Raw genomic sequence first — 25,750 nt, forward strand, 5'->3', positions numbered from 1 at the left:
CTTGCTCTACCTCCGTGCTGAGGCTGTCCCTCCAAGCCCGCCGCCCCGCCCCGCGTCCCTAGCAGGCGCTCCCCGCGGCCCGTGAGTGCCGATGTGCCACAAGAGGGCAGCAGAGAGCCGCCCGTCCTGCTGGCGCAGCGTCCCCTCCGCACCCTGCCGAGCAGCAGTCGGCGGTCCCCGGCCAGCAGAAACCCCCGGAATCCCAGCACGGTGAGGGTTGGGAGGGACTCCTGGAGGTCACCCGAGTCAATCCCCTCGGCTACAGCAGGGGCACCCACAGGAGCTCGCCCAGTATCACAATGTCCTCCTGTTTGCTCTCCAGGAAAGCAGACTCCACCACCTCTCTGGGCAGCCTGCTCCAGGGCTCCAGCAACTTCAGATTCAAGTTGTTCTTTCATGTTTAGGTGGAGCCTCCTCTGTTCTAACTTGTGGCCATTGCCTCTTGTCCTGTCGCTGGGCACCACTTGAAAAGAATCTGGCCCCATCCTCTCACCCTGCCCTCACTCAACCCTTTATCTCTTGCTGAGCAGTGATCAGATCCCCTCTCAGGTTGCTCTTCTCCAGGCTCAACAGCCTCAGGGCTCTCAGCCTTTCCCCCTCACAGAGATGCTCCAGGCTCTTCAGCATCTTCGTGGCTTCTTTCTTGTGAGCAGCAGCTGAGAGAACAGGGCTTGCTCATCCTGCAGAGAAGGAGGCTGAGGAGGGAGCTGGGGTTGCTTAGCCTGGAGGAGGCTCAGGGGAGACCTTCTTGCTCTCTGCAGCTCCCTGAAGGGAGGTTGGAGCCAGCTGGGGGTTGGTCTCTTCTCCCAGGCAACCAGCACCAGAACAAGAGGACACAGTCTCAAGCTGTGCCAGGGGAGGTTCAGGCTGGATGTTAGGAAGAAATCCTTCCCAGAAAGAGAGATTGCCCATTGGAATGTGCTGCTCAGAGAGGTGGTGGAGTCACCATCACTGGAGGTGTTTAAGAAGAGACTGGATGGGGTGCTTGGTGCCATGGTTTAGTTGATCAGATGGTGTTGGGTGATAGGTTGGACTTGATGATCTCAAAGGTCTTTTCCAACCTGGTTAATTCTATTCTCTTCTATTCTACAAGTCCCTGAGAAAAGGTTGGAGCCAGGTGGGGGTTGCTCTCTTCTCCAACCTGGTGCAACTTGAAGAAAAGAGAAAACAGCCTCAAGTTGCCCCAGGAGAGGTTTAGGCTGGACATGAGGAACAATTTCTTCCCCAAAAGGGTTGTCAAGCCCTGGACCAGGCTGCCCAGGGCAGTGATGGAGACCCCACCCCTGGAGGGCTTGATGTGGTGCTGAGGGACATGGTTTAGCACCACCCTCAGTGGAGTTGGATAATGGTTGGACTGGCTGATCCTGAAGGTCTTTTCCAACCTGTGTAATTCCATGGTTCATGGTTCCATGATTCAGTTAATTGCCAAACCTTTTTTGTCAGCTTTTCTCTTTTCATCAGTTCTGTCACTGTTTATCCCAAGCACTTTTAAATGCATTTTCAAGCAGTTCTACCTGGGCACTCTCAGAGGTGTCACTGCCAGAGGGGCTCTGCAGCTGAAGAAACACTCTCCAGCTCACACAAGGAGGAGCTGGCAGACTCAGAACCGACCTTGGCAGATATTCCTTATCCTGGGCACTGCTGTTTAGTCTTTTCCCAGTTCAGCAGCACTGGCATCTCGTCCCTGAGGCCTCTCTGAAGCTCTGGAGTGCTCAGCACAGCACAGACAGGGACCTGTTGGAGCAGGGCCAGAGGAGGCCACAGCAATGTTGGGGGGGGGCTGGAAGCCCTCTGCTGTGAGGTCAGGCTGAGAGAGTTGGAGTTGTTCAGCCTGGAGGAGACTCCAGGGAGACCTTCTGGTGGCCTTTCAGTACTTGAAGGGGACTACAGGAAGGATGAGGAGGGACTTTTTATTGGGGACTGTCATGACAGGACAAGGGGTGATGGTTTAAAGCTAAAGGAGGGAGGTTCACAATGGAGAGAAGGAAGAGCTGGTTTATGCTGAGGGTGGTGAGACCCTGTCCCAGGTTTCCCAGAGAGGTGGGAGATGCCCCATGTATCATAGTAGTATAGTATCAGTCAGGATTGGAAGGGACCACCAGGATCATCTAGTTCCAACCCCCCTGCCATGGGCAGGGACACCCCACACTACATCAGGCTGGCCAGAGCCTCATCCAGCCTGGGCTTAAACACCTCCAGGGATACAGCCTCAACCACCTCCCTGGACAACCCATTCCAGGGCTTCACCACTCTGATGGGGAAGAACTTCCTCCTTCCTTCCCCATGGCTGGACCCATCCCAGGCCAGGTAGGTTGTGGCTCTGAGCAACCTGCTCTAGCTGCAGATGTCCCTGCTGACTGCAGTGGAGCTGCTCTAGATGACCTTGAAAGGCCCTTTCCAAGCCAAGCCATCGTGTCATGTGTGTGCAGACCTCTGTTTGCAGCCTGCTGCATGGAAGAGCTGCAAGACACTGAGCAAAGTCTTCAGGAGGCTCCCAAGGCTTTTTTTATTACAACATTTATTCCAATCTAGAAGAAGGCACTTACAAGACAGAAAAGGAGGGGAACACAAAAAGGAAGGGAAGTGGGAATTCCAGTGACAAAGAAACCATTTCCCAGACCCAAAGGAAAACCCAGCAGGAGCACCCTTCCCCATGAGCAGGACATCACACAGGAGTGAAGCTGTGGCAGACTAAGGGGTTGATAACAGTTAGCCTCAGTTGTTGTTGTTGAATAGAAAAGAAAGGAACAACAAACCCAAGACAAAAGCTGTTCTGCTCTGAACTGAACTAGAAATCAGACAGAAAAGAGCTCCTCCACACACACACCTGTCCCAGGTGTGGGGGTTGGGGGTAGTGGTGGTGGTGGCAACCACTGGGTCCTTCAGTTGCAGCCCTGCAGGAGGTCCTGGTACATCTCGATGAGGTGAGCGGCCTCCCTCTGCCCAGACAGCACAGCACCGTGGGTGGTGGAGTAATACTTCCTGTGAGTGGCCTCCCCAGAGAACAGCACCTGCATGGGCTGGGGGCAAAGAACAGCACAGCTGCTCAGCAGAGCCTGCTTGGACAGCAGATGCCAGCAGGAGACAAATGTTTCTGTGCTCTCCCAGCTCCCCATGAGCTGGCAGCAGTGGGTAGGATAGGATAGGATAGGGTAGGATAGGGTAGGGTAGGATAGGATAGGGTAGGGTAGGGCAGGATAGGGTAGGGCATGATAGGATAGGGTAGGGTAGGGTAGGGTAGGGTAGGGTAGGGTAGGGTAGGGTAGGGTAGGGTAGGGTAGGGCATGATAGGATAGGATAGGGTAGGGTAGGGTAGGGTAGGGTAGGGCATGATAGGATAGGGTAGGGTAGGGTAGGGTAGGGTAGGGTAGGGTAGGGTAGGGTAGGGTAGGGTAGGGCAGGGCAGGGCAGGGCAGAGCAGGGCAGGGTAGAGTAGAGTAGGATAGGATAGCATAGGATAGCATAGCATAGCATAGCATAGCATAGCATAGCATAGAATAGAATAGAATAGAATAGAATAGAATTAACCAGGTTGGAAAAGACCTTCAAGATCATCAAGTCCAACCTATCACCCAACACCATCTAATCAACTAAACCATGGCACCAAGCACCCCATCAAGTCTCTTCCTAAACACCTCCAGGGATGGTGACTCCACCACCTCTCTGGGCAGCACAGCAACCAGCACCAGAACAAGAGGACACAGTCTCAAGCTGTGCCAGAGAAGGTTTAGGCTGGAGGTGAGGATAAAGTTCTTCCCAGAAAGAGAGATTGGCCATTGGAATGTGCTGCCCAGGGAGGTGGTGGAGTCACCATCCCTGGAGGTGTTCAAAAAGGCTTGGATGTGGCACTTGGTGCCGTGGTTTAGTATTCATGAGGTGTTGGGTGACTCCCTTCAGGTAGCTGTAGAGAGCAATGAGGTCTCCCCTGAGCCTCCTCTTCTCCAGGCTGAGCAACCCCAGCTCCCTCAGCCTCTCCTCACAGGGCTGTGCTCCAGACCCCTCCCCAGCCTTGTTGCCCTTCTCTGGACACGTTTAAGAGTCTCAATGTCCTTCTTAAACTGAGGGGCCCAGAACAGGACACAGGACTCCAGGTGTGGCCTAACCAGTGCTGAGCACAGAGGCACAAAAGCCATGGTTTAGTTGTCAGGAGGCGTTAGGTGTTAGGTAATAGGTTGGACTTGCTGATCTCTGAGGTCTTTTCCACCCTTATTGATTCTATGATTCCAGAGAGCCGGGAATCCCCCTGGGTGCTGGGATTCCAAGCACAGAGGGGAAGATCCTCCCCACATCAGCCCTTCAGAGGGGCATGTACCAAGCCCCTGGAGCACAGCCTGCCGGAGGTGCAGCCGGGAGGCCGTCCCTTCCGGGCGGCGCCGTGCGCCCGTGCCGGCGCGGCAGCCCCGCGGCCCACACTCACCCGGGTCTTGGAGCTCTGGGCGTAGGGCAGCGGCTTGGCGAGCTTCTCCACGTCGGCCCCGCTGGAGCCAACCTGGGTGTAGGAGTAGGAGCCGCGGAAGTTGGGGTTGCTGCCCCAGGAGGAGCGCAGGATCCGCCGAGGCTTCGGAATGTTTGGGTTCCCTGCGTGGAGCAGAGGAGAAGGCAGAAAAGTGAGAGCCTGACTGTGTGGCAGCTTTCTCTTTGCTTGGGGCCTGGGTTTGGGACTGCTGAACCACAGAATCAATGAGGTTGGAAAAGGTCTCAGAGATCATCGAGTCCAACCTGTCACCCAACACCTCATGACTAAACCATGGCACCAAGTGCCACATCCAATCCCCTCTTGAACACCTCCAGGGATGGTGACTCCACCACCTCCCTGGGCAGCACATTCCAATGACTAACAACTCTCTCTGGGAAGAACTTTCTCCTTACCTCCAGCCTAAATTTCCCCTGGCACAGCTTGAGACTATCACAGTATCACAGTATAACTAAGGTTGGAAGAGACCCCAAGGATCATTGAGTCCAACCTGTCTCCACAGACCTCTTGAAGGTCTCTTCCAACCTGGTCTGGTCTATTCTATTCTATTCTATTCTATTCTATTCTATTCTATTCTATTCTATTCTATTCTATCAACATCTGAGGACATCCAGAATGGACTGTGAACTTGATTGATTCATTGGTGTAGATAAGAAGGACATTGAGACACTTGAACGTGTCCAGAGAAGAGCAGCAAGGCTGGGGAGAGGCCTCAAGCACAAGCCCTACGAGGAGAGGCTGAGGGAGCTGGGGTTGCTTAGCCTGGAGAAGAGGAGGCTCAGGGGAGACCTTCTGCTGTCTCCAACTACCTGAAGGGAGGTTGTAGCCAGGTGGGGGTTGGTCTCTTCTCCCAGGCAAGCAGCACCAGAACAAGAGGACACAGTCTCAAGCTGTAAAGTTCAGGCTGGATGTCAGAAAGAAATTCTTCCCAGCAAGAGAGATTGGCCACTGGAATGTGCTGCCCAGGGAGGTGGTGGAGTCACCATCCCTGGAGGTGTTTAGGAAGAGCCTGAATGAGTCACTTGGTGCCATGGTTTAGTTGATTAGATGGTGTTGGGTGATAGGTTGGACTTGATGATCTCAAAGGTCTTTTCCAACCTGGCTAATTCTATTCTATTCTATTCTATTCTATTCTATTCTATTCTATTCTATTCTATTCTATTCTATTCTGTTCTGTTCTGTTCTGTTCTGTTCTGTTCTGTTCTATCTCTCCCTCCCCTCCTCCAGCAGAGGACAGCACAGCCAGCAAGGCAGCAGCCTTCCTCCACAGACCCAAACCGTCGTGGGATGCAGTAATATAATTCCTTTCTTCTCTCTCCCTCTTCTCTCTTTTTCTCTCTCTCCCTCTTCTCTCTTTTTCTCTCTCTCCCTCTTCTCTCTTTTTCTCTCTCTCCCTCTTCTCTCTTTTTCTCTCTCTCCCTCTCTCCAGCAGATCACCACTTTATTCTGTTAACAGATAGCCTCAAGGGCTGATGATCTTTTGGCCTCATTTGTGCCTCTGATTTCATAACAGGGGAATATTCAACAGAACTGAGTCTCTTCCCTTCTCTGGACCGAGCCAGCGGGAGAGGAATGAGGAGGCTGGGCATGGAGAATTGCAATGAAGTCCCTCTGCAGGAGAGCTGTGAGCCAGCCTTGAGGCAACCTCACACAACCAGGCAAGGCTCAGCTCCTGAAGCAGCAGCAAGATAAACTGCCACTTGGTGCACAGTTCCTGTGCCTGCCCCTGGCTGTGCAGCACATCAGTGTGCTTAGCCTGCTTCAGCTCCTGCAGAACAGGAGCTGCTTCCTTCCCTGGCTCAGCTCCTGCTCTCAGGAGGATGCTGTGGCAACCAGGAGGCTGAGCTGGAGCAAGGGCCCCTGGGCAGCTTCCCAGAGCTCACTGGGAGCACTTTCTAGCCACTGGCACCCAGATCAAAACGTGGCAGAGGCCAGCAGATAAACACAGCCTGCAAACACACACAGCCCACAACTGGGTGTTGTTTCAGGAGTAAGGGCTGAGCACAACAAAGCCTCTCCAGCATGCTCCTCCTGGAATCTTCAAAGCAGGAATGCCTGGGCTGGAAGTGACAAGCCCAAGGGAGTCTGAGAACAGGGAGCTCTCAGATGCATGGAGGAAGGAAGTGATCATGGTTTATTTTTAAGGGCTGTGGGAAAACCCAGGAGAGCACACACACCATGGAGGCTGTCACACAACAGCTCCCCAAGGAGGGCCGCAGCAGGCAGCCTCCAAGCTGCACCACCCAGAAGCAGTCACAGCAGGGGTGTTTATTTCTCTGCAGAGGGCTGGTGGGGCCTCCTCTGTGCCTGGGGCAGGTTATAGAGCCATAGAATGGAATCACACAATTGCTTGGGCTGGAAAAGCCTTTGAAGATCACCCAGTCCAACCATTCTCCATTGGTGGAACTCTACCAAGGCTGCTGCTAAGCCATGTCCTCCAGCACGGCTCTCCCTCTTTGAAACACCTCTAGGGATGGGGATTCAACCACCTCCCTGAGGAGCCTGTGCCTGTGGTGGAGAACCCTTGCAGCCAAGAAGTTTCTTGTATTGTCCATCCTAAACCTCCCCTGGTGCAACTTCAGGACATTTCCCCTTGTCCTATCACTTATTACTAGGGAGAAGAGACCAACCCCCACCTCACTCCAGCCTCCTGTCAGAGAGGTGTAGAGAGCAATGGGGTCTCCCTTCAGCCTCCTTTTCTCCAGGCTGAACACCCCCAGTTCCTTCAGCTGCTCCTCCCCACCCCTGTTCTCCAGACCCTTCCCCAGCTTTGTTGCCCTTCTCTGGACAAGCTCCAGCACCTCAAGGTCCTTCTTTTGGTGAGGCCCCCAAAACTGAACCCAGCTGTGGCCTCCCCAGTGCTGAGCACAAGGGGACAATCCCTTCCCTGGTCCTGCTGGTCACACTGTTACAGGTCAGGAACGTTCTCTCACGCTCCACTATCAAGCTACCCAGGGAAGACTTTCAAAACAAGAAGCAGATAGGAAGCTGATGAACATGAGGAACACAAGCTGCAAGAAATGAGATGAGGGCTGGTGAGCCTGCAGGTAAGGGCCCAGATCTGCTCAGAGGTTGTCATTTGCTATCAACAGAGCTCCTGGAGGCACCAGCCCCAGCAGCAAGTGGAGAAACCCAGCAGTATTTACTAGAGCAATGCTTCAGACTGGTAGCAGCAACAGCTTTGTCCATCTCTGGTGCTTCCCAGGGATGACCTTCTGCTGTGCACACAAGCAGGTAAACAGCAGCCTCCCCACCAGGGAATTGTTCTTGCCACAGCACAATCAGCCCAAGGGAGCACACTGCAGAGCATCACGAGGCACAGAGCTTCACACAGACACACCTGAGCGTGGAGCAGGGCTGAGGAGCCTGGGGCCATCAAAATGCAGCTGCAGAGCTCCCACAGCTGAAGCCACTCTCCCCACCCAGCACCACGCTGTGTGCTGCAGATGTACCAGCTCTCCCAAGCTCCTCCAAGGCTCTCCAGCACCTCAGATCATAGGAGCATGACCCAAGCTTAGGGCAACAAAGCTGGGGAAGGGTCTGGAGAACAGGGCTGGTGAGGAGCAGCTGAGGGGTATACAGCCTGGAGGAGAGTGAGGAGAGACCTTCTGGCTCTCTACAACTCCCCGAAAGCAGTTTGGAGCCAGGTGGGTGTTGGTCTCCTCTCCCTAGTATCAGGTGATAGAAGGAAAGGAAATGACCTGAAATTGTGCCAGAGGAGGTTGGGGTTGGAGATTAGGAAAAAATTCTTTGCTGCAAGAGTGGTGAGGGACTGGAACAGGCTGCCCAGGGGGGTGGTGGAGTCCTGGTGAGACCTGGGGCTGGAAGGCTGGGCCACGGTTTCATGTCCAGGGAGGTGCTGGTTGAAGGTTGGATGTGATGACCTTTGAGGGCTCTTCCAACCAAACCAATTCTGATCCTATGATCCAAGTGTCCACCATGCAACTACTGTGCCCCTGCACCCCCTCAGGCCTGCACCTTGTCATGTGAGCAGCTGTTTCCAAGGGCAAAGCAGGAGACCTTAGGTCCTGCTGCAGACAGAGAGGAGGAGCTTTGGCTGAAGGTCTGAAGGGAACAAGTAACACAAGCTCTGATCCCTGAACTCTTGTTTGCAAGGCAAACTGCAAACACTTGGAGGGCCAAGCTGGTTTAAGGGACATATTTAATTGGCCCTTCTTCATCTGCTTTCAGACAAATGGGTAAACATCAGCCTCTGCCCACAGACCCATGTACACAGTTACTACAGATGTGGGAATGTCCAAGAGAGAGAAAATGGCTACAAAAGGATCTTAGCCTTCACCAAAACAGGAGGGCAGCTGTCATGATGGCACAGAGGTCCACTTGTGAAGCTGTGGAAGGTAATTCCACGGGCCTCAAGCAATTCTGTCCTTACTCACACCCTGGGAGGTGTGGCTACCAAGATTTGTTGGTTGTGGGGCTGCTGGTGAGGCAGGATTATCATGACATCAACCCTCCTGCTTTCAGGAGGATGCTGTGGCAACCAGGAGGCTGAGCTGGAGCAAGGGCCCCTGGGCAGCTTCCCAGAGCTCACTGGGAGCACTTTCTAGCCACTGGCACCCAGATCAAAACGTGGCAGAGGCCAGCAGATAAACACAGCCTGCAAACACACACAGCCCCAGACACATTAAGTTGCCTACCTGAGAGCAGGGTACACAAGATCCCATCAAGGCCAGATGAAATCTGTGTTACCACCCATGTGTTAGTGTCTACAGCAGCCAGAGGGACATTAGGGTACCTCAGGCACACATGTGGGGTTGGCAGATATGACTCAGAACCTAAAAGGGATCTGTTCCTCTCTGGACAAATAGCTGGGGGACAGGGAGGGCAACTCAGGGCACCCCCAGCCACAGTGGGACAATCAGCAAGAGCCTCAGAAGGGAGCAGGTCTGCAGTTACTGCCTTCTGGCTTCAGACACACAGAGCTTAGCCAGCAGTGGAACCAGAGCAAGGCATCCCATCTAAACAGATCTAGAGACACTGGATTCCAGCCTTCCAGCTGTGGAAAGCAGCAATGGTCAGTGGATCTTGGGTTAGAACAGCCCTGGGAGCTTCTCACAGGAAAGCCAGATCCTAGAATTAGTCAGGTTGGAAAGGATCTTAAGAGGCATCTACTCCAACCCCCTGCCATGGGCAGGGACACCTCTCAACTAGACTGGGCTGTTCAAGGCCTCATCCAACCTGGTGTTGAACATCTCCAGGGAGGGGGCATCCACAACCTTCCTGGGCAGCCTATGCCAGAGTCTCACCACCCTCATACTGAAGAACTTCTTCCTAAGATCCACTCCAACCCTGCTCTCCCTCAGCTTCAAACCATTCCCCCCTGTCCTGTTTCTAGATACCCTTAGGTAAAGACCCTCTGCAGCCTTCCTTTAGGATCCTTTTAGGTACTGGAAAGCAGTTCTAAGGTCCCCCCAGAGTCTTCTCTTCTCCAGGCTGACCACTCCCAGCTCCCTCAGCCTGTCCTCACAGCAGAGCTGCTCCAGCCCTTGGATCATCTTTGTGGCCTCCTCTAGACTCACTCCAACAGCTCTGTGTCTTTCTCATGCTGGGGACACCAGAACTGGAGGCAGGATTGGAGGTGGGGTCTCAGCAGAGCAGAGTCAAGGGGCAGAATCCCCTCTCTTGCCCTGCTGCCCACACTCCTCTGGCTGCAGCCCAGCACACAGCTGCCTGCTGGGCTGCATGAGAGCACTGCTGGCTCATGGGGAGCTTCTCATCAACCAGCAGCACCAAGTCCTCCCTTTCTTTAGGGCTACTCTCATCCACAGCACCAGCCTGCACATGACTCAGGTCACAGATCACCTCCTGTCAGAGAGAAAAATCCCAGTGTGAAGAAACACAGAGACTTAAAGGGTGGTTTTATCATTGGAGTAACACCCTTTGAAGCCAAACCAAAGCCTGCATGAGCAATGGGCTGGGAGAACACAGGCAAAGGTGGGACCCCACCTGGCAATGCATTAATCCTTTCATAGAAGAGTAAGAAATAGGAATGTGGGGGATTTAATTCCCAGAACATGAAAGCTACAAAAGGCAAAGTGACTATTAAAAGCTCACACTAGCTACTGCCACTACTGAAGCTAAGATTCTCTGTACTCAGTGGAGAAAAGCTTCTTCAGAAGCTGCCACAGAGCACCAAGTGAAGTCTGGAAGGTCTGAAGCACCTTGTGGCAGAGTCTTTCTTTCTGCTGAGCTTAGGAAATCCTAGCTCCCCAACTCTGTGAGCTGACTGCCATGAAGTGGGGCAGTGGGAAACACTTTCACAGCTGGGGTTGGTGGAGCTAATTGGGGCAGAGCAGTCCAGTCACTCTCAGAAATGACTACCAATAGATCACAGACAGGAGCCTGCTTTGTCCCTCTCCACTAACCCTCCAGCAAGCCAGATGAGTGGAGAGGACAGAGAGCTGAGCATGCTGCTGTTATTTCAGCCTGCCTGGCACCTGGCCCAGATTACCCTTGAGATATCTGCTGCCTCTGTGAACCTGCTGGGCAAACCAGGAGCAAGGGTGGCAGGATCAACCCAGCTCCCTCAGCAAGGCCATCCTGCAAGGTCTGTAAAGACCTCTTCTAGGAATAAACACGTGTTGGGGGGCAGAAAGTGGAACAGGTCACCTTGTGCAAAGGGTGCTCCAGGAACAGGATTTCTTTGCTCATAAGTTTCAAGCAGCTGAGAGGCCACCCCCCAGCTTCTGCACACAATGTTCATTGCAGGGCCCTGGTAAATTCCATCTGAAATTCCCCAGGGTTGGATAAGCCAAGATTAGAAGCAGGCTGAGGTAAAGCTCACACTGCTGAAGAGTCTGATGGACAGTGACCAAGTGCAGGATCAGCTGGAACAGCAACTGCAGCACATACCAGTGACCCCTTGCCAACAGCTTTCCATCCTGGGAGGAGAAGAGGAACATCCAACACATGCAAACAATATCAGCAGCAAGGGAGCCCAAGAAGGAAGAGGGAGAGTTCCAGTGTGCCAAACTGAGACAGACCCAAAGAGCCAAATTCCCACTAAGGAATCAAAGTGTTTTTAAAACCCCAAAGGAGGCCTCAAGCAAGAAAAGTTGCAACAACCAAGGTTGTTTATCTGCTCTGGGAGATATCAGCATGGGAACAGCTTGGCCTGAAAGAGAAGAGCCTCCTGCTGCACTGCATAGTTGAAGCAGTTGGCCTGTTGACGTCAGGAGGAAAGGAGGTGTGTGTCTGCTGACGTTGTAGGGACACCCAACACCCCCAAAGCCAAATAGCTCAGGAGGCAGGAGCTGCCCAGAGCCCAGCATCCAGCAGTTCATCTACTCCTCTGCAGGCTGCAGGGCAGCCAGGGGTTCATGGTCCAACAGAAACACAGCACCCACAGAACTGAACCAAGGACTCAGCTCTGGTGGCTCTGTTAGGAGTTTCTGATCCCAGGTTTAACCTGAAGAGACAAGAGAAGTGTAACCTGCTCCCTGGAGGCGTTCAAGACCAGGCTGGACAGGGACTGGTGTAGTGGGAGAGGTCCCTGCCCACTGGATGGTCTTCAAAGTCCCTTCCAACCCAACCCATTCTATGACTCTGTGAAGATGGGAACTCTCAAGATCAATGGATTCTCATGTCGAATGGCAAGTCAGGGGTGTGATTCAGCCACCACATCTCAGCTGATCTAGCCAGGTCCAACTCCACTGGCTCTAGAAGAGCTCTGCTGCTTTCCACGGCGGCGGTGAGTCCTGGGGAGTACAGAGGCCAACAGCTCCAGCTGCCGAAGAGCTATTTGTGACCAAATAAAGCGGAGGATGTGGAATCCTCCAGCACTTCTGCCCGCCACTTCCTGAGCTGGTTCCCAGCCCCTCTGTATAAATAGCTGCCAGGCACACCCAGGCAGGAGGTGGAAGCAGAGGCAAAGGGACGTCAGGCGCCACGGGACTGAGAAGCGCTGCCGCGCGCTCGCTTCCCGGCGCCTATCCCGCGCCCCGGCCCCGCTCTGCCGCTCCTCCCCCCCTCCAGAGGAACCGGAGCGTGGCTGACCTGTAAACTTCCGCAGCATCTCGGTGCAGGTCTCCGCCACGGTCTCGTCGTCGCACTTCTCCATGATCAAAGCCTCTTCTCCGCAGATCCAGCCGCTCAGCACGTAGCCGTACCGCTCCGGCGGGTACAGCACGTCGAAGCTGCAGATCTTCTTGTACCACAGCTCCTCAGGGTAAGTCAAGCTCTCGCTTTCTGCCTCGTCCTCCCAGACAAACTGGATGCTGTTGCACTCGGAGCTCCAGAACGGCTCCTCGAACTCCAGGAAGATCTTGTCGGTGGTGTTGATGCCCAGCTTCTCGATGGCCAGCGCCTTCTCCTCGGGCAGGCGGGGGTGAAAGAGGCTCTCGTGGCGCTTCTTCAGCACTCCCAGGGACACGGTCACGATGACGTGGTCAGCTGGGATGAACTCGCAGTCCTCGCACTCCACGAAGACGTCGGAGCCCTTGTCCTCCTCGGGCAGGTCGCTGTTGTGGTCAGCCACCCTCTCAATCTCCTTGCTGACCGACTGGTTCCAGTGGATGCACTTGACGGGCTTGCGGAGCTGAATGACGGACTCGGGGATGGAGCGAGCCAGAATCTCCACGACCTTTATGAAGCCGCAGGGGATGATGTGATGAGCCCCGGGGATTTCGGTCCACTCCCCAAACTCACTGAGCGAGACCTCATCCATGCTGTGGGAGCTGCTCTCACAACTCTCGACCTGAGCAAAAGCAACACAAAGGCAACGTTGCCACGGAGCGACTTGTTTCACCCCGGTGCAGACTCAATGCCAGCTTGCAAGGCACCCCAAGGATAGGATAGGATAGGAAAGGATAGGATAGGATGGAATGGAATGGAATGGAATAGGATAGGATAGGATAGGATAGGATAGGATAGGATAGGATAGGATAGGATAGAATAGGATAGGATAGGATAGGATAGGATAGGATAGGATAGGATAGGATAGGATAGGATAGGATAGGGATGGGATGGGATGGAATGGGATGGGATGGGATGGGATGGGATGGGATGGGATGGGATGGGATGGGATGGGATGGGATGGAATGGAATGGAATAGAGTAGAGTAGAGTAGGATAGGGTATGGTAGGGTAGGGTAGGGTAGGGTAGGGTAGGGTAGGGTAGGGTAGGGTAGGGTAGGGTAGGGTAGGGTAGGGTAGGGTAGGGTAGGATAGACCAGGTTGGAAGAGACCTTCAAGATCATTGCATCCAACCTATCATTCAACACCACCTAATCAACTAAACCATGGCACCAAGCACCCTATCAAGTCTCCTCCTGAACACCTCCAATGATGGTGACTCCACCACCTCCCCGGGCAGCACATTCCAATGGGCAATCACTCTCTCTTGTGTGTAACTCCTTCCTAACATCCAGCCTAAACCACCCCTGGTGCAGCTTGAGACTGTGTCCTCTTGTTCTGGTGCTGGTTGCCTGGGAGAAGAGACCAACCCCCACGTGGCTATGACCTCCCTTCAGGTAGTTGTAGAGAGCAATAAGGTCACCCCTGAGCCTCCTCTTCTCCAGGCTAAGCAACCCCAGCTCCCTCAGTCTCTCCTCATAAGGCTTGTGTTCCAAACCCGTCACCAACTTTGTTGCCCTTCTCTGGACACGTTCCTGGTCCAACCTTTCTAGGTGATGGTCTAGTTGAAATGAGCTGGCCCAGCAGCCTGTCAAGCTGAGGCTTAAAACTGCCCAATGTAGAGGAAGCAGTGGAAGCAGTGGGAGGTGATTCCAAGGTCTCACTGTTCTCATGGGCAAACAGTTTCCTTCTGGAGTTCAATCAGAATCTGCCCAGCAGTAACTTGTCCCCACCACCCCTTGTCTTCTCCATGGGACTCCTTGTAAGAAGGGAGTCTCCATCCTCCTGATAGCCACCCTCTCTGTACTGGTTCCCCTTCAGCTCAGTGCAGACAAGAGCATCAGTATGTGACAGAAGAGCCAAATAGGAACAAAACCCCAACCAACTAGAGACACAGAACCTGAACATACCAAACAGAAGCCTGCAAGATGGAAATGAAGATGGATGTTTAGTGGAAAGATTAACCTCTGCTAAAAAATCCACCACCTCCCTTGGGAGATGATTCCAATGTCTGACTGTTCTCACTGTGAAATGTTTTCTCCTGGAGCCTCCAAGGGCAGAGGAGATGCACAAGCTGGGAGTCCTGAACCCCACTCTTAAACCACATCATTTGTGCTAAGTAACAAGTGTTTGGCCATAAGGGCTGAAAAAAAATCAATCCTTAGCCTTCCTTCCAGTCACAGAAAGTGCTCTGCCATGGTAAGAAGGTGCAGCAGCTTTGGTTGCATCAGCCAGAGTTCAGAGATGGTGTCTTTGCTTCTGCCTGGCTCTTGGTTACAGCTCTGCCTGCTTGCTGTCATTTAAAACCCACTGTCCTGGCCAGGGACTGGCTGCTTGGTGCTGCAGGGACAGAAGCTGGAGCTATGTTAATCAGATGCTTTTTCCCATGGTAATAAACATGCCCATGAGGAGCCACGGAAGGCTTTTGGCAGCTATCCCTGCTGCCTGCAGCTTTCAGCATGCTGTCAAGCAGGCAGCAGGCAGCAAGCTAATGATCTGCTGAGGGTGAGGGGACTCAGAGCAGCAGGCACCGGCTAAGGCAGGAAAGGGAAATGCCACATGTGAGACACTTGTGTGGTTACAGAAGCTCCAGATTTGGGACCTCCACAGCCAAAGCTTCATAGAGTCACACAAGGCTTTGGTTGGAAGGGACTTCAAAAATCATCTAGTTCCAATCCCCATGCCATGGGCAGGGACACCTCCCACTAGCCCAGGTTGTTCAAGGCGTCATCCAGCCTAGCCTTGAACAGCTCCAGGGAGAGGACATCCACAACCTCCCTGGGCAACCTGTTCCAGTGTCTCACCACCCTCACTGGAAAGAATTTCTTCCCCATCTCCAGTTTAATTCTCCCCTCTTCCAGCTCCAAGCCATTGCCCCTCATCCTATCACTACAAGCCCTTGTAAAAAGTCCTTCCCCAATCCCTGGAAGAAAGGCAGGATGTTTGCCCTGTCCTGGGGTGAATTCCCAATGACAATACTGACACATGGGGCACAGCGACCATAAACTCTTCAGATCACCAGAGTCACAATGGTTTGCACACTAATTAAACACTGAAGGCAAAGAGAAGATGACAGTGATGTCCTCAGCACTGGTTAGGCCACACCTTGAGTCCTGTGTCCAGTTCTGGGCCCCTCAGTTTAGGAAAGATGTTGAGTTGCTGGAAGGTGTCCAGAGAAGGGCAACAAAGCTGGGGAGGGGTTTGGAGGAGAGGCTGAGGGAGCTGGGGTTGCTTAGCCTGGAGAAGTGGAGGCTCAGAGGAAACCTTCTTGCTCTCTACAACTACCTGAAGGGAGGTTGTAGCCAGCTGGAGGTTGGTCTCTTCTCCCAGGCAGCCAGCACCAGAACAAGAGGACACAGTCTCAAGCTGTGCCAGGGGAGGTTCAGGCTGGATGTTAGGAAGAAGTTCTTCCCAGCAAGAGAGATTGGCCATTGGAATGTGCTGCCCAGGGAGGTGGTAGAGTCACCATCACTGGAGGTGTTTAGGAAGAGCCTGGCTGCGGCACTTGGTGCCATGGTTTAGTTGATCAGTGTTGATCAGGTGTTGGGTGATAGGTTGTACTCGATCTCAAAGGTCTTTTCCAACCTGGTTAATTCTATTCTATTCCATTCTATCCTATCCTATCCTATCCTATCCTATCCTATCCTATCCTATCCTATCCTATCCTATCCTATCCTATCCTAATTTCTTGCCTCAGCCTTAGGTCAGTTTTCCAGGCCTTTCCAGACTTTAAGGACTGTGTTTGGAAGCCTGGCAAGCCTGGACACTCACTCAACAGGCCCTTCAGCCTGCCTGGGTGTTCCAGCAGGCCACTCCACATTATGAAGATGGCAAAGAGTGGTGGCTGTTTGATTCTTTCAACCATGGAGGAAAAATGCCAGGTAGACAAACAGGCAACCACCTGTCTAGGGATTGCCTGAGACACCAGCTAATCCTTGCTCACTCAGCAGCCACTCTGATCTGACAGTCTTAAGCATCAGGAGCTTTCTTGTTCTCAGGTATTTACACATGAGAAGGGATTTGCAAGACCTGCAGAAAAGTTTCTGGCTGTGCTGACCTGTAGCAACCACAGAAGCAAGCACCAGGAAAGCCAGAGCTCCAGCACATGGCAAAGGCTGTCTGCACAGGGGACGTCAGGTGGGTAACACAGTCATTAACTCAGCTTTATGGGGGAGCTGTGGAAGCAGCCTGTGATACACTTGGGTTAGGACACTGAGATATCACAAGAGAACACAAATCAGTTAGAGAGGGTCCAGAGGAGGCTGCAAAGATGACCAGAGATCTGGAGCACCATTCCTATGAGAAAGGGCTGCAAGAGTTGGGGCTGTTCAACCTGGAGAAGAGAAGGCTCTGGGGAGAACTTAGAACAGCCTTCCAGTGCCTGAAGGGGGCCACAGGAAAGCTTGGGAGGGACCTTTTACAAGGGCTTGTAGTGATAGGACAAGGGGCTATGGCTTTAAACTACAGCAGGGTAGATTCAGGTTGGACATTAGGAAGAAATTCTTTACTGTGGGGATGGAGAGACACTGGAATGGGCTGCCCAGAGACATTGTGGATGCCTCATCCCTGGAAGTGTTTAAGACCAGGCTGGATGAGGCTTTGAGCAGCCTGCTCCAGTGGGAGGTGTCCCTGCCCGTGGCAGTGAGGGGTGGAACTAGGTGATCTTTAAGGTCCCTTCCAGCTCAAGCCATTCTATGAAGAGCACTCAGGATACCCAGGTCCAAATCTCAGTTTTATCACAGATCTCCTGTGAGGCTCTTTAGCTCTTTATTTCTCCCTGTTTCAGCTTCCCACCTGCAGACACTGATTGAGATCCACAGAATGCTGCCTGCCTCCCCTGCCTCATTTCCTAAGCCTTTAAGTCATTATAATTAAAAGAGAAATGACTGTTACACTTGTGGAGTGCTTGATGCAGCATTAAACCCTCATCCCACAGAGATCTCATTTAGGCCAAGACATCAAGGAGATCAAAAGAACTAGGGAAGCTGTGAGGAAGGATGATTAGGACATGGGATTGTACAATCCACTTTTGATTGTATTGCTTTCCCTTCAAAGGCTATCTGGGGATTTCTTCAGCAAATTACCAGTATCAAAGTGACATTTCTTCTGGTCTCTGAGATATGGACAGAAGCAGAAGGGAGTAAAAGACACTCAGGAAGGATCACAGGGTCCCAGGTGTGAGGCACAAGAGAAGGCTTTACTATAAAGAATGTGATGAGTAGCTTCAGGGGGTTAAGAAAACATTAAATCACAGCAGAAAATCCAACAGGGCTCAGGAAAGCCCTTTTTAATTAGAAAGGTGGAAGTTTTAGGCAAGAAAAGAAGAAGAAAAAAGAGCAAAGGTGTTATTTCTTCCAGCCCCCTGTGTTGGGATGCACCTCAGGAAGAAAAGTATAAGCACCAACTGCCCTGGCTGTAAGAGACCACAGGAAGCAATTCAAAGACTTCCTAGAATGGCTTGAGTTAAAAGGGAGCTTAAAGACCACCCATCCAGTTCCACCCCCTTGCCACAAGCAAGACCCACATCCTCAGTGTCTAGGGACATCTCCCCCTACAGCAGGTTGCTCAAAGCCTCATCCAGCCTGGTCTTAAACAACTCCATGTATAAGGCATCCACAATGTCTCTGGGCAACCTGTTCTAGTGTCTCACCAGCATCCCAAGGAAGAACCAGGCTTAGCCTGGTGTCACAGAATCATAGAATGGTCCAGGCTGGAAGGGACCTCCACAGGCCATCCAGTCTGACCTCCCTGCAGTCAGCAGGGACATCCCCAGCTAGATCAGGCTGCCCAGGGCCTTGTCAAGTCTTACCTTTAATTTCTCCAGGGAAGGAGCCTCAACCACCTCCCTGGGCAACCTGCTTCAGTGCTCCACCACAGTGAAGAACTTCTTCCTGATATTCAATCTCAGTCTGCCCTTCTCTAGGTTGAAGCCATTGCCCCCTGTCCTGTCACTGCAGGCCTTTGCAAACAGTCTCTCCCCATCCTTCTTGTAGCTCCCTTTAGGTACTGCCAGGCTGCTATTCGCTCTCCCCAGAGCCTCCTCTTCTCCAGGCTGAACACCCCCAGCTCCCTCAGCCTGCTCTCATAGCAGAGGTGCTCCAACCCCCTGATCATTCTCATGGCCCTCCTCTGGACCCCTCTCCATCAGCTCCATGTCCTTCTTGCATTGAGGGCTCCAGACCTGTACACAGTACTCCGGGTGAGGTCTCACCAGTGCAAAGTGTCAGAATCACCTCTCTGGATCTGCTGGCAGCACTGCTTTGGATGCAGCCCAGGCTGCCATTGGCCTCCTGTGCTGCAAGCTCACACTGCCTGCTCCTGTCCAGCTTCTCATCCACCAGCACCCCCAAGCCCTTTCCCACACAGCTGCTTTCTAACACTGTGATGGTTTCAGGCTATGCCTTTAAAAGTTAGCTGCAGATTTTCAAGGAGAAGGGTGAAGAAATATAAACAAACCCACAGCTGGCTGTAAAAAGGAAAACAAAAGATTATTCCAGACTCATTTCATTGGCCAGATGTGTGAAAGGGGACCCTTAGCAGTCTCATTTCCCACATTCATTCTTTTCCTCCTCCGCTGGCATGCTGCTTTCTGCTTCTGTTTTGGCTGGGAGGATTTATCGCTACCAGCTGACCTTGCAGATAAGACCAACCAGCTCTCTCACATCTCATTTCTATTTCCTTCTAATTAAACTGCTTTGGCCACACCTTGAGTCCTGTGTCCAGTTCTGGGCCCCTCAATTTAAAAAGGACATTGAGACACTTGAAGGTGTCCAGAGAAGGGCAACGAGGCTGGGGAGAGGCCTCGAGCACAGCCCTGTGAGGAGAGGCTGAGGGAGCTGGGGTTGCTGAGCCTGGAGAAGAGGAGGCTCAGGGCAGACCTTATTGCTGTCTACAACTACCTGAAGGGAGATTGTAGCCAGGTGGGGGTTGGTCTCTTTTCCTAGGCAGCCAGCACCAGAACAAGAGGACACAGTGTCAGGTAGTGCCAGGGGAGGTTCAGGCTGGATGTTAGGAAGAAGTTCTTCATAGAGAGAGAGATTGGCCATTGGAATGTGCTGTCTGCAAGAACCATCAAAAGAAGTTGACTGCATCTCAGCTTTGGGGCCCAGACCTGCTCAGGTGGCTTGCAAAGAAGACCACAAAAATGATCCCAGAGCCTGAACCCCTCTGCTGTGAGGACAGACTGAGAATCTTGGGGTTGATCAGCCTGGAAAACAGAAGGCTCCAGGCAGACCTTCAGGTGGCCTTTCAGTACTTAAAGGGTGGGTACAGGAAAGCAAGAAAGAGCCTTTTCACAAGGGCATGTAGTGATGCCTTTGAAAGAGGGGAGATTCAGACAGGACATTAGGAAGAAATTCTTCACTGTGAGGGTGGTGACGCACTGGAACAGGATGCCCTGAGAGTTTGTGGAACCAGCACCAGAACAAGAGGACACAGTCTCAAGCTGCGTCAGGGGAAGTTTAGGCTGGGGGTGAGGAGAAAGTTCCTCCCAGAGAGAGTTGTTAGCCATTGGAATGTGCTGCCCAGGGAGGTGGTGGAGTCACCATCCCTGGAGGTGTTCAAGAGGGGATTGGATGTAGCACTCGGTGCCATGGTTTAGTAGTCATGAGGTGACGGGTTGGACTTGATGATCCTTGAGGTCTTTTCCAACCTTACTGATTCTATGAGAAAGGGGAGGGAAGGCTAGGGGGGAAGCAGGGGGACCTGTGTAACATTGTAAATCCTGTGTATTTGTACATACTCATTGCATTCCAATGCAAGTGTAGCTATTGCTTGTAAATCCAGCTTCCCTTTGCTTCCCCGACTGAGCCAGCCGAGGTTTTGTTAACGCTGGTGGGCCAAACCATCACAAACACCCCACCCCCCAGCCTGTACTGATAGTGTCAAAGGTGTGCTCTTAGCTAAACCCAAGAGACAATGCCCTGCATACTCACCTTCAGATACTGCTGGATCATGGCTAGTTTCAGCCTCTTGATGGCCTCTGTGTCATCCGGGTCGGCCTTGACGCGCTTGCGCACTACGTCCCGTGTGAAGACGCCCACACTGTTCTGGCTCTCAGCATTGACTGGTTTACCTCGTTGGAAGAACTCCTGAGTCAGGTTATAGACCTGCCAGAGACAGGGCAGAAAGGTGGACAATGTGATTCACTGCAGAATCACAGAATCAACCAGGTGGGAAGAGACCTCTGAGATCATCAAGTCCAACTGATCAGCCAACCCTAACTGATGCACCAGACCACATCATTAAGTGCCTCGTCCCTCATCCTTCAGGGACCTTGACTCCACCTCCTCCCAGGGCAGCCCATTCCAATGGGTAATCTCTCTCTCTCTGTGATGAACTTCTTTCTAAGATCAAGCCTAAACTTCCCCCTGCACAGCTTGAGACTGTGTCCTCTTCTTCTGGTGCTGGTTGCCTGGGAGAAGAGACCAACCCCCACCTGGCTACAACCTCCCTTCAGGTAGTTGCTGAGGGAGGTGGTGGAGTCACCATCACTGGAGGTGTTTAGGAAGAGACTGGATGAGGTGCTTGGTGCCATGGTTTCGTAGATTAGATGGTGTTGGGTGATAGGTTGGACTTGATGATCTTGAAGGTCTTTTCCAACCTGGTTAATTCCATTCCATTCCATTCCACTCCATTCCATTCCACTCCATTCCATTCCACTCCATTCCATTCCACTCCATTCCATTCCATTCTATTCTATCCTATCCTATGCTATCCTATTCTATTCCATTCCATTCCATTCCATTCCATTCCATTCCATTCCATTCCATTCCATTCCATTCCATTCCAACAGGAATAGAATAGCAATCTAAACCAACCATCCACCTTGCCCTCCTGCTCACAGCTGGCTGGAGTGATCTGAACTTCTGTCTCTAATGTTACCAGAAGAGCCTGCAGTTGAAACATGGCTCTTCACTTCCATGGAAAAACTCTGAGGCATCTTCTAACACAGGAAAGCTTTCAAAGGTGCCTCCCAGAAGTGCAACTCATCCCATTAATGACTTGCTTGTGGAGAAGGTATCACCCTCTCGTTTCTATCACACCACAGGGGTGCACAGCACTCTTTCAAGCAGAAGAGCTATGAGCCTGCTTGGTGAGCTTTTCCTGTTGGAGGTGGTTTGATTACAACTGAAGATCATTTTTTGGAGACAGATTATATGGGCATACTGAGAAGCTCCACTCCAAAGTAAATATGCCTGGTAGGAAGAAGGTGATTCTCCCCCTCTGCTTCACTCTCATGAGACTCCACCTGGAGTACTGAGTTCAGCTCTGGGACTCCCAGCTTAAGAAACACATGGAGCTGTTTGAGCAGGTCCAGAGGAGGGCCATGACAATAATCATTAGGACTGAGGATCTCCCCTATGAGGACAGGCTACGAGGTTGGGGTTGCTCAGCCTAGACATGGGAAGAAATGGGGGTTGGTCTCTTCTCCCAGGCAGCCAGCACCAGAACAAGAGGACACAGTCTCAAGCTGTGCCAGGGGAAGTTTAGGCTGGAGATAAGGAGAAAGTTCTCCCCAGAAGGAGGAATTGGCCATTGGAATGTGCTGCCCAGGGAGGTGGTGGAGTCACTGTCCCTGGAGGTGTTCCAAAAGGGACTGGATGTGGCACTTCGAGCCATGGTTTAGTAGTCATGAGGTGTTGGGTGATAGGTTGGACTTAATGATCTCTGAGGTCTTTTCCAACCTTATTGATTCTATGATTCTCAGGCTTCAGGGAGACCTACTTGTGGCCTTTCGGTACTTAAAGGGGGCTACAGGGACTCTTCATCAGGGAATGTGGTGATATGACAAGGATTAATGGTTCTACAGTGAAAGAGATTCAGATATTAACAAGAAATTGTTCACTGTGAAGGTGATGAGACACTGGAACAGGTTGTCCAGAGAAGTTGTGGATGCTCCATCCCTGGAAGTGTTCAAGGCCAGGTTAGATGGGACTTTGAGTGACGTGATCTAGTGGAAGGCATCCATGCCTACGGGCAAGGAGATTGGAACTAGGTGATCTCAAAGGTCTCTGCCAACACAGGCTCTGCTGATACAGCTAATTCACCAGGGTGTGGTTTCTTCCCTATTTTATTGTCCTAGAAGCTTGGTTTTCACTTGGGTTTTAACAATAAAGTGAATTTGAGGGGGCAAAAGACAGGGGGTGAAGAGGAAGGGTGAGGAAAAAAGACAACAGCAGCAAGAGTGAGAGAGAGCAGGTCTGTGAGTGACTGGAGGACAGGGAGTAGATAAGGACAAACAAGGCATGAGGAGGAAACTGAATCAGAAAATAAGTGAAACAATGAGAAAAGGGGAAAATAAATTACCAACCCAAGGAGCTAATCACAAGAGAAATGAGTAGAACTGGTGAAGACAGAGGGAAATTGCAGACACTGAGTGGGGCAGAGCCTTGCCAAGGACACTTGCAGACAGGAAAGGTGGAGACCAATGCCCTACATGCAGTGAAACAAAGGAAAGCAAAGAGTGCCTTGTCTGTTCCCCAGTGCCCTCCAGCATCCCACAGTTCTCAGGTCTGCTGATTTCTGAGGCCCAGACCACTTCCAGCAGGCCTCAGCTGCAGACCTTGTGTCAGCACAACTCAGCTCAGCTTTGATAAGCTGCTTGCAGAGTGTAAGCAGATAACACATTCACAAGACAAGCAAAGCTGTGCTAAAACCCAGCTACCATTTGGCCAGAAAGGGTAAGTGAGCCATGGGGGTGTTGTTATTAACCATTGTATCCTTCATTGCCCAACAGAGGAAAGGGCAGAGATGCACATTCTCTGTGGTGCAAACACTGAGTGGGGCCTTTCCTATAGCTGTCATCCCACAGATCAGGCAGCAGGTGAGGATAACCACCACCAGGATTTATCAGTTGTTCTCACAAGCCCTGCTGTTTCCTTACTCTTCCCTTCTTGAGGCTGCTGAACCATCTGATGAGGAGCAGAAGACAAAATTGTTGTAGGCAAGAAGGAAGAGGAGAAGCAACAGCAAAGTCAGAGAAACACAGAGTGGTAGGGGTCAGAAGGGACATCTGGAGATCCAGTCCAACCCCCTTGGCCAAGGCAGCTTCACACAGGAAAGCATCCAAGCAGGTTTTGAATGTCTCCAGAGATGCAGACCCCACCACCTCTCTGGACAGCCTGCTCCAGTGCTCAAATTAAAGAAGTTCCTCCTCATGTTTAGATGGAGGAGGAAGTCCTTCAGTAAGAGCTATATTGTCATGATAAAAGAATCCAACAGACACTCAAAAGATATCCTTTACTGTAGACATGCAGTGACCACATCCTATGGAAGAAACTACAGGAAAGGTTCCCTGCACATCCCTTTGCAGGCAGGTTTCTAATCAAGTAGGAGTAGGATTGTACTGTCTGCAGTTGAAACAATCAAAGCTTTCCTTCCCTGGGCAGGAAACTGCTCACACTAACAGCAAGCATCCTCATGCCCATGGGACCACCTCTGAGGTCACAGGGAACAGGCAGAGGTGAGATCTGAAAAACATTCACCTTCAGCCACTTCATCCCAATGTGATGGACAAAGGGTTCCTGAGAGAGCTCAGGGGCTTTAGTTCCATGAGCCTGGTGAAAGGTGCAACAACCCCATGCAGTGCTACAGGCTGGGGTCAGAGTGGCTGGAGAGCAGCCAGGCAGAGAGGGACCTGGGGGTACTGGTTGATAGTAGGCTGAACATGAGCCAGCAGTGTGCCCAGGGGGCCAAGCAGGCCAATGGCATCCTGCCCTGCATCAGGAATGGTGAGGCCAGCAGGAGAAGGGAAGTCATTGTGCCCTGTGCTCAGCACTGGTTAGGCCACACCTTGAGTCCTGTGTCCAGTTCTGAGCTCCTCAGTTTAAAAAGGACATTGAGACACTTGAAAGTGTCCAGAGAAGGGCAATGAGGCTGGGGAGGGGTCTGGAGCACAGCCCTGTGAGGAGAGGCTGAGGGAGCTGGGGTTGCTTAGCCTGGAGAAGAGGAGGCTCAGGGCAGACCTCATTGCTCTCTACAACTACCTGAAGGGAGGTTGTAGCCAGGTGGGGGGTGGTCTCTTCTCCCAGGCAGCCAGCACCAGAACAAGAGGACACAGTCTCAAGCTGTGTCAGGGGAGGTTCAGGCTGGATGTTAGGAAGTTCTTCATAGAGAGAGAGATTGGCCATTGGAATGGGCTGTCTGCAAGAACCATCAGCAGAAGCAAAAGATGTTGACTGCATCTCAGCTTTGGGGCCCAGACCTGCTCAGGTGGCTTGCAAAGAAGACCACAAAAATGATCCCAGAGCCTGAACCCCTCTGCTGTGAGGACAGGCTGAGAATCTTGGGGTTGATCAGCCTGGAAAACAGAAGGCTCCAGGCAGACCTTCAGGTGGCCTTTCAGTACTTAAAGGGTGGGTACAGGAAAGCAAGAAAGAGCCTTTTCACAAGGGCATGTAGTGATGCCTTTGAAAGAGGGGAGATTCAGACAGGATATTAGGAAGAAATTCTTCACTGTGAGGGTGGTGAGGCACTGGAACAGGATGCCCTGAGAGTTTGTGGAAGTCCCCTCCCTGAAAATGTAGAAGGTCAGGCTGAACAGGGTCTTGAGCAACCTGCTCTAGTGAAAGGTGCCCATGGCAGGGCATTGGAAGTGGATGGTCTTTAAGGTCTCTGCCAACCAAAACCAGTCTGTGATTGTATCCACCCCAAGCAGCTCTTCATTCTAAGCAGATTTCCTTTGCTAATTCTGAGGGTTTACATAAAATCCTGCACAGAAATGGGGCCAAAGGGCAGAAATTAAAAGGAGTTAATTGAATGGCCATGAAAATGGCTTCACTTCAGCTTACACCTTTGGTCCCCACAACCAAGGGTCTTTGCAGTGAACGTGGGTTCCAGCAAGGATGTCCTCTCTGTTACCTACAGGCTTCCACCTCCATGTGTTTACTACATCCATGCTCCTCCAGCACAGGAAGAGGCAGCCTCTTAGGAAGAACAAATCTAAATAAAGAAGTCCCCCAGCACTGAAGGAGGTCAGGAAAGCACATCCCAGTCCATGCTCCTTCCTGTCAGCACTGCTGACGAGCTGGGGCATTGTCTTTTTCCTCACTTGGCTTGAAAACTGCAGTGACTTAATCCCCAGGCAGCAAAAAGCCTTCAGCAGAGATAGGTGAAGGCTGTTAGCAGGCCACACATCTGTCACTGCCATAGAGGGGCAGGGAGGGGACGGTGACTCTCGGTG

The 25,750-nt window shown here is 52.0% G+C and overlaps 1 protein-coding gene across 1 annotated transcript in view; it reads right to left on the minus strand.

Annotated features, from left to right (window-relative positions):
* Nucleotides 1–2,863: 2,863 nt before the first annotated feature.
* The window catches only part of SMOX (spermine oxidase), a 76,985-nt gene continuing 54,098 nt past the window's right edge, over nt 2,864–25,750 (minus strand). The window contains exons 4-7 of the mRNA XM_054172404.1: nt 20,502–20,675; nt 12,491–13,190; nt 4,418–4,578; nt 2,864–3,020 (exon numbers count right to left, since the gene is read on the minus strand). Of these exons, the coding sequence (XP_054028379.1) occupies nt 2,883–3,020; nt 4,418–4,578; nt 12,491–13,190; nt 20,502–20,675 (1,173 nt within the window). The 3' untranslated portion in view covers nt 2,864–2,882. The remainder of the gene's footprint in view (nt 3,021–4,417; nt 4,579–12,490; nt 13,191–20,501; nt 20,676–25,750) is intronic.

Source organism: Dryobates pubescens, chromosome 23 (genome assembly GCF_014839835.1).
Source record: "Dryobates pubescens isolate bDryPub1 chromosome 23, bDryPub1.pri, whole genome shotgun sequence".
NCBI classification, from domain to species: domain Eukaryota; kingdom Metazoa; phylum Chordata; class Aves; order Piciformes; family Picidae; genus Dryobates; species Dryobates pubescens.